At 43.7% G+C, this 8,552-nt stretch overlaps 1 protein-coding gene across 1 annotated transcript in view; it reads right to left on the bottom strand.

Moving 5' to 3' along the window:
- Positions 1-4,214: 4,214 nt before the first annotated feature.
- T265_05296 (hypothetical protein) overlaps positions 4,215-8,552 on the bottom strand; it is a gene marked incomplete at both ends in the record, with an annotated part of 28,408 nt that continues 24,070 nt past the window's right edge. Inside the window, 3 exons of the mRNA XM_009170271.1 lie at positions 4,215-4,640; positions 5,866-5,967; positions 8,222-8,312. Of these exons, the coding sequence (XP_009168535.1) occupies positions 4,589-4,640; positions 5,866-5,967; positions 8,222-8,312 (245 nt within the window). The remainder of the gene's footprint in view (positions 4,641-5,865; positions 5,968-8,221; positions 8,313-8,552) is intronic.

Below are 8,552 nucleotides of genomic sequence, written 5' to 3'. Positions count from 1 at the left end.
GCCAGCATTCTCTGTGGACCTTCTAAAGGATATTTTAATCTCTGGAGAGGCTATCCGCTACCTACTAGAGAGTTCACCACTCTGTTATTCCTAAGAGTGACTTCAACCCTGGAAGAGTGTCGTAAACCCCATGACCTATGGGCGGCTATGGCGAAAAGCCACCGCTCTCAAGAGCTAGAACGCAGTTTCGAACACGTTCGAGACACTTGAACTATTTGAAAAAATCCAATTTATATCTAATATTCCATTCTGGCTAGTCAGAATCGATCTCACCTATACACTGAGATGGACGATAACATACCTCCCAATACAGCTTCTCCTTTGGTTTCTCGATCCAGATGTTGGAATTCATTTTGTAGTTGGTTATTGTGAAGTATTTTGAGTCAGCTACTGCTTTTAACTTGTTAATGAAGACAGAAATATCAACAGTAATATGCGGGTAGTATATCCGTTGGTCAAACCCAACCTTCTTTAAGAGTCTAACTCAGCACAAGTCTAGAACTCAGCGCAAACAAGCTGTAATCTAACAGTCTGGCTAAGCTCGACAGCCTACTCACCACTAATATCGGCCACGTCCCACATACTGTAGGATTCCTAGGTGTGTGCTCAAAGAATCAGGCTGATACCAGCTAAGAAGGCGCGAATATCCCACAACACTCCGTTTGACTGTTTTTTTTTAAATATTTATTCTGCATTGCATGCCGTGACCCTTTCTCATCGAATTTTTTTCTGGAGAGGTTTTTTCAATGAGGATTACCACCTTTGTTTGACGATATTCAACCATGAAGTCTTTATCTGCTATTCCAGTGTTTCTGATTTGCTACCTAATAATTCGTCACGGACACGTTGTAATCGCGTTACTCTCACTAAGTTGCGAAGCCACTGGTGACCAATTATGTGCACAAGGCTGGATAGGCTAGCAGTTATGTGGGCTTCGCTGTGCGCGACATTTTGAATCATTCTTTATGCACTTTAGTGTCCTGTTCGAATAAGGAGGCATCTGGTAGTGTAAATCGTGCTCTGCCAACAACAATGTCCATATGTGCCATTAAAGTACACTTAATCAAGTTTGGAAAAGTAATTAAATGAACTAAATTAATTAAGTAAATAATCAATTGAATTAAAAAATAACAAATTAATAGTTTTAGAAACAAAACAGTTCCTTCGGCAGAGGTCTTCAATAACTTTCCGCCAATCTGAACTTGCTGCTAACAGTCGGTAAAGTAGTTGTATGGGGGGAGGGACAGAACTTTCCGTTCCGGAAAGTTTTTAAGGCGGAAGTTCCCAGCCGATTGAGTCGAAGGCACTCCTAAAGTCCATAAAGCTCAATTGGATGCATTTACCGTTACATCTAAAGCCTTCAGGATTGCGTGCTTGTGACAAGTTACTGCATCCGCGATAGGTTTTCACGCCTGGTACGCCTGCTGCACTTCACTGGAAGCGCTCAGTGGCGGCTGTTAAATGCCAAGCAGTAACTGTTCTAACGTTTTCAATGAAGCTGTCATTTGAAATGGGACGGAACTTGGTAGACCAACAAGTTGACAAGCTTTGGGTGTGGGAGTTATTCTGGCAATTCTATGTTCATTGGCAATACAGGACTTTTCTATGGTACGATTAAATAGCTGGCACATTGGAACAGATTCCTGAGGCACTACATGTTAATACCAACAGGAACACATTATCGCGCCGCTGGCTCTGTTCAAACAGAGTTTCCTCAGTTCAAGACATGTTTCTTTGAGGCTGGGATGGAATACAACGAAGCATTCTTTCTGGTCAAGATGGATTTTCTGCCACTGTCTGACCAACATCTGCTGGAGAGTGGGGCGATGTGTTCTTTGAACCACATGAATTCAAGACGGTTATTTGTAGGGAACTTTCCGGATGCGGCGGGATATCGTGGGCCGTTAGCACTGATTGGTATCAATTTTATATCACGGCACTGCTTTTACTTAGCTGAGGTCGGATATGACCGCGTGATCCGACGCAGGCGCTTCCAGAAACGAGATAAACCATCTAAGAAATCGCGATCCATATGGTCAGATGCTAATCAGGTCACCAACTACCTCAAGCGTTTTTGTTTGAAGCAGCAGGTGAAACTCTTGTCCTCAGTCAGCTATATTCAGCATAATGGCAACATACGTACACTAGGAGACAAGCTCACTCGAAGGCTGTAAATTATTTGTCTGAGGAAAAATTTGCCCTTGCTCTCATTTTGGCAGTTTCTCCGCGATCCTCTGCACTGATGTTAGGTTCAATACACAACTTCGGGGAAAGGGGATTTTGTTCCCTCTTTGGGTCCTCTTACCGGGGTAAAAAGATGTGATAGTGCTGGCAGTTTCTCGGGGCCCTCGAGCTTTCGAAGTGCGACCCAGAATGCCTAAATATCCACAGTCAAGGGATTATGTGAATTTCTCGAATAGGGCGTATGATGGTTGGTTCCATTCCCGACATTTTTACTGCATTCAACACGCTGCAAAAGCAAGGCTAAGTCAGCTTCGCAGTCCAGATTGTTCTTCAGGGGTATTCTCTAGAAGGATGTGTGCGAAGGTTTTGTCTGCACTGCTGAGATGACTGGTTCCTCGATGGTTGTCCGTCTTCTGTCGGCTTCCTCTTCTCTTGAACACTGGTATAATTATGGCACCGAACCCCTTGTGGGCATTTTCAACTTCCCAGATTGTGCCCATCAGGCGAAAAATTTCGTCCTCTATGGTTTCACCCAATTAGATATTTCGGCAGGTGCTCCATCTTCCCCAGCAACCTTTCCGTTTGTCCTTCAAAGTCCAGTCATCATAGGTGGGTTGGGAAGGTCCATCTTGACTGGAGCTTGAGCACTTACCGCTTCTCCAGAAAACCAGAGCAGCCAAACGCCAGACAAGCGCCTTCCTCACATGTTGATCGATACAAACCACCGAATCGACCCGATCGACTCATCCACGGTAGCCAATCAAGTAATAAAGGACTGACCAAAGACTGTTCTCCAACGAACGTTCGAAACAGCTGAGTTGCCATTCGACCCGATCGACTCATCCACGGTAGCCAATCAAGTAATAAAGGACTGACCAAAGACTGTTCTCCAACGAACGTTCGAAACAGCTGAGGCGATTGCCATTCGGTTAAGAGCCTCCTCTCCTTGGCAGCAAAAGAGACACGTGAAAACTTTGACATTTCCTCAACCAAGCTATGGAAATTCCCCACCACTGAGTAGGTATACCAATAGCATAGCAACACTGTATATTATATTAACTTACTTTTCTACTTGATGTATCGTCAATAGAGACGATCGTTCACAAACTTGTGGGTCGATACTGTTCATGTCATCATCGCGTATTGGTTTGCGTTATCATATAGAAAGAAGGCATCTTTTTCATCCTCACAGAGCTCAGGGAAGGGGTAGGCAGTTGGATGTGAGTGACCAAACGAGAAAATTGCACCATAGAGGCTTGCACAATCATGGGTGATGGGCCCATGGCTTTAATAGATTTTTTAGGCCGTGATTGTAAGGGAACGACCAACTGCGCATTTCTGAGCCAATCGCATTCGCTTTGCCGGGCCTTACCCGGTAGCCAACAGGAATTCCCATCGTCTGCTTACGCTATGGGTCCCTCGGTGTAATTTTGTGTATACAGTGAGTGTATCACACATAGGACTAAACTTATGCTTCGGGAAACACGACTGGCCTCAGTTTTCTCTTTGGGTTTGTATTTGTGTGTAGGCCATAATGTTTGGTACTGTAGATCCCTGTGTGTGTCGCGAAGTGCATGTGTACCACTGACCTAACCAAGACCACTTTAACTCTTTTCCCGTGAGTGGTCTTTGCTTGGAGACACCACGGCCCATTGAAATTTTTGAGATAGGAATACGCTTATTTTTCTCCACCCAACATTATTGACGACGTTCCTCAGCATCTCCAACTTGCTTCTTGTTATCTGCATTTCTTTGGACCCTTATTGCTATAGATGATAGGCCCGAAATATAAGTCCAGATAGATATTGCATAACGGAATGACTGGAAGCTAAAAATCACAACCAACCTACTTGACTCCTTAGGTTGAGTTTAGATAACTGCTTAGGTTTTATTAGTGGCAGGTTTGTCGCAGCTGCGACAATTAACCTTGGTTAAGAAAGGTGACTATTTTTGGTTGGCTGCAGTCGATTGACAGCATTTCTTCCATCTGAGTACCGTAGCTTATTTTTCCCCTAACTGTTGATTCCCCATTCGGACAGGCTCAAAGGGAATACGATTTGGCTCGTAGTATGCTGAAATACAAACCCTGGGAACCACTGATTGAGGTCGCTCCGCCGAAACAATGGAAATGGCCAATCTGAAAACTGTTCAGCCTTTGTTGACCTTATCTTCTCCGTAGTCTTGCTGCACAGTCCTGTTACTCAGTAGTCACGTGCATTTCCCCTTCAATTACACAAGAGGTTAACTCGGAATTTAGATTTTTCGGTTTTGTTCTCACACGTAGAAACTCATTCGCATGTAAGTGCAAAATCATTTATTGTTGTTGGGATGACACTGAAAATGTTAAATCGTATGTACCAGTATTTGATCAAGGAAGGATTTTCTTGAGGCGATCATGTGAGCTTCAAATGGGACAAAATCCTGGCCCATTTGCTGGTTGTGCATTCCATCCGCGACTGAAAAGGAAATTGCGATTAGTCGTTACTGATGTATTCTTAGCATGTCTATCTATGATCATCACATGGAGTTTTGTGCACGATGTAAGTGAAATTTTCGCTACAAGTCTCGATCCAATTGTGTTCCCGGTCCACCTATCCGACAAACGAGCAGGACTGAATCACAAGGTATCAGTGCATCAGCTGATTTCCATCCACTTAGGGAAACAGCCGACCAGTCGTATCTGAACATTTTGTGTTGCATTATTCCACCTTACCGACACGTGAATAATTGTTACAAAATGGCCGTTTTGTCTATAAATGTCGGTTTGTCGAGGAGGTATGCCTTCGGATTTGTTTCACCTCAGTCAGAACCAATAAGCGAGCACAAGGTTTGTCTTATAAAACACTTGAACAATTTCTAGCATTTTCAACAATAAACCTATGTCTCAGGTGACTCATTGAATCTTTCGTGACCACGTTAGAAAAGTTAATGTGTGAATTTCGGTGGCACTATGAGTACTGAATCAGTTGCAGGCCTTCTGTATCTTATCTAGACGACATGTCCCTTTCTTTGAGGAGTGAATGTATAAATGGGAAGAAGCCCCACTCCTTTATGTCACAGATTAGTTCGTTATTACGCACCGCGATGTTTTTCCTGAGATCTGGATGATCAAACTATCCAACCTGTTCGGCTGGAAGATTTTCCTCATGATCTCACAGCCGAGCAAGCTCGTCGGGATTTCATTCAACTACTTCTCGGCTTCAAATTCCCAACCTTGAGTTGTCTGCCCAGGGGTATGTTTGGCAGATTCTTAGACGATTCAGCGGATAATTCACGGTTCAAGAGAGGCTATTAATGGTGTGATGCCTTAAATGGCATATCTGCCTCCACCTAAATCTCAAAGTGGAATTTCACCGTTAAATTTCACCAATTTTGTAGCTGTATTCCTCCATTTTAGATTGTAACACATGCCAGAGCAACTTACCTGGGTTCGTAACAGAAAGTTCCTCGTGATTTCTCCTTGATGGAATAACTACTCGAGGTATGCGGTGTTATAAAGGGATAAAAATGATGTTCCTCAGCAGTATTAGGAATGTGACAAAAGTTTGCTCCTCCTAGATCGACCAACCGTGGGTGACTGTTGACTAGGCTGTGTTTACCTACTATCAGTTCTGATTCGTAAAACATATTTACCCGAAAGTTATTAATCTGTCATAGTGGGGCCATGTGATTAGTACTCACTGAACCATTTGGCAACGAATATCGTTCAATCTTCCGGCGAATTCCACCGCTGATAGCTTTCCATGGGACCAGAGCCGTTCAGCTACAGCCACTCCACGAGGCCTGACAGAGAAATGCAAATTTCAAACAAATTTGACAAGTTAGACTGAGTATTCAAAATAACAAACAATGACAAAATCATCTCGAACCGAAGCTCACTTCTGCAGTGCATGCATTTTGTTTTTCTGTGTGCACTTGTAGTGAGTGAGCTTCACGTGAAGTACACATGTGGATACAGACTTTCGCTAACTGGATGAGAAACCTGGTCACGTCTTTTGCCCGAGCACCACGGTCATATCGCATCAAAATGTCATCATTTGGCCTCTAAAAACAAAATTCATCTTTATTTCACCCGAGCTTCAATGGGAATTACGAATGAATCTCATCTAATCGCTGTCTTATTGAGCTCGTTGATCAATTCGTCTATTATCGCGTCACTGCAATATCTGTCTCAGTGGTGCACTGAAACGTGGGGTCCTGCTGTAGAGTGGCATTACACAGCCCGCCTCACAATGCGGTCCAATGAAATAAATAACAGATCTCAAACCCTGGTGCGCCCGTTCCAAATCTAACTTCGGTCAACTTGAGATTCTTTGTCAGTCGCCCATTTGTTGTAGCTGTATCCTTTTATAAGGTAACAACACAGGTCTACACAACATGGCCACCTACGCCACCCAAATATGCTGCATCAGGTCCTTGCGTTAATGCTAAAGCTAGCGAATGTACAGGTTGCTGGAAAACTGAATGGTTTAGCGTCAAGGTCGCCGTTCTTTTGCACTGTGATGCTGCTCGTGCTTGTCGGACCCGAATCATAGATAACGGTTTATTCATCCGGATTAGCGCACTCGAAGTGAGCACAATGAAAATGAGACTTCTGAGACTGGGCTCAATGTCAAATGCGGTTAATTCGTCAGTTTATTTCTTCGTAGATGGACATGTCTTCAGCGTCAGTGTTTGGTTAGAAATTGGATGACAACTTGTAAAGTCGATAGTTCCACTTGTTCGGTTTTTCACATAGATTATTTTATAACAACACAAAATCCACCGCGTTTAGGCATCCGTTAACACGAGCACTACTGACAACCATTCAGACTCATAGAGCCGACAATAGTAGGTTGAAGGGATCACAGTAATAACATAGTACTGACGAGTTGATAGTAGTAGATAAATAATAAAAACGGTACTTGTTTTCGCTGATTGCGATTCTAGTGGTAAGAGTTTCTGGGAACTTGAGTGCGAAAATGACACGTAGAAATGTTTGAGAAATTGTTAGGACATCATCCTCCCCCATGATTACGGCTACAGCCCCCATACTTTATTCTCTGTTGCTTTCCCGATGTTTAAACAGTGGTTGCTGTAATAAACACTTTACACAATGCAAAACTGGTTGACTGACAAGGTTTAAGGCACCTGCACTAGGTACTGCCTTGACAACAGAAACTGAGCACTCCGTGCATACTGTATTGATAGTGCGAGTGATTCAGAATAGAGAATTTTCGAAGTAGTCACAAACAGCAATGAAGCCTTATTTTTTTTTATTTCATTCGTTGTACAAGGAACACACCATGATCTGTCTAAGTACGGATCGCACTCAACCGCCAGCGGCCAGATCGTTAAATGTTCAGACTACTAACCGGGAGGTCACGTGTTCGGAACTCCTTAGATTCTCGTGGGTTTCGAATTATTGATGATCCTCAATAAAGATGAGACAGATGTACAATGCTTATCGGCTTTTCAGCGTAGATTGGCTTCCTCACAGGACCGGCTTTTCAGCGTAGATTGGCTTCACTCACAGGACGAAATCTCCGTCAAAGTATTAATCGTGCTTGTTCTGTTCGCTGATTTCGAAGTGACAGCCGCTTGAACAGGTTAAGTGTACCCACCATACACTTATTAGCATCCTAGGTGAGACTGGGCCGAATTCTGGTGCTGTTGTGCTTGCGGCGTTTCAGTTCATCAGGGGGGAAATACTTTCAGCTTATGTTCTCAACTGGTTACGATATCACAGATGCTGGTCTACGTCGCTCACGGTTCGGAGGCACTGGTGGTCGTATGCGTGATCATGCCTAAAATTCACTAATCTTAAGACAAGATATAGGTGTTCTTTCTAGAAAATTCCATTGCTGCCTTGAAAACCGGGATGTCTGGGGCTTTCACTGGCGATTCTGTGTTGCATCCTACTAAGGAAAGGAGCTGGGATGTATCTCGTAGCTTCCCAGTTCGACTCCGCTTACAGCACATTAATTGGTTCAAGGACCAGGTTGTTCTAGACATTCAAGCACACATGTTTGCGCATTTTAATTGTTTTTGAACTTACCAACTCCGACTAAATATGTTCGTTTCGTCCACATATTCTCCCCACATGCACGCCTCTCCGCCTTGAATGCGCGCAACCTCTTCAGGATTACCTGACAATAGACAACATAATATTAAGTGCTGGGATGCAAACCGAAAAGAACTGGTGTAAACAACCATTGTAGGCCTTAATTACCCGCAAGGGAGATTGACTCGAACAGAGGCCTTTACTCCTTAACGCCACCCCACGTTCTAGTGCATGTACTCACCTCAGGAAGGGCGAAAACGTCCATTCCCCATAGTGGCCTCCCTCAAAGGGATTATCACACCGCCTTAAGAAAACAAGAAACTGA

Source organism: Opisthorchis viverrini (assembly GCF_000715545.1).
Source record: "Opisthorchis viverrini unplaced genomic scaffold opera_v5_99, whole genome shotgun sequence".
Lineage (NCBI taxonomy): Eukaryota > Metazoa > Platyhelminthes > Trematoda > Opisthorchiida > Opisthorchiidae > Opisthorchis > Opisthorchis viverrini.
Note: the sequence above shows the minus strand (reverse complement) of the source record. Positions and strands in the feature narration are given on the sequence as shown.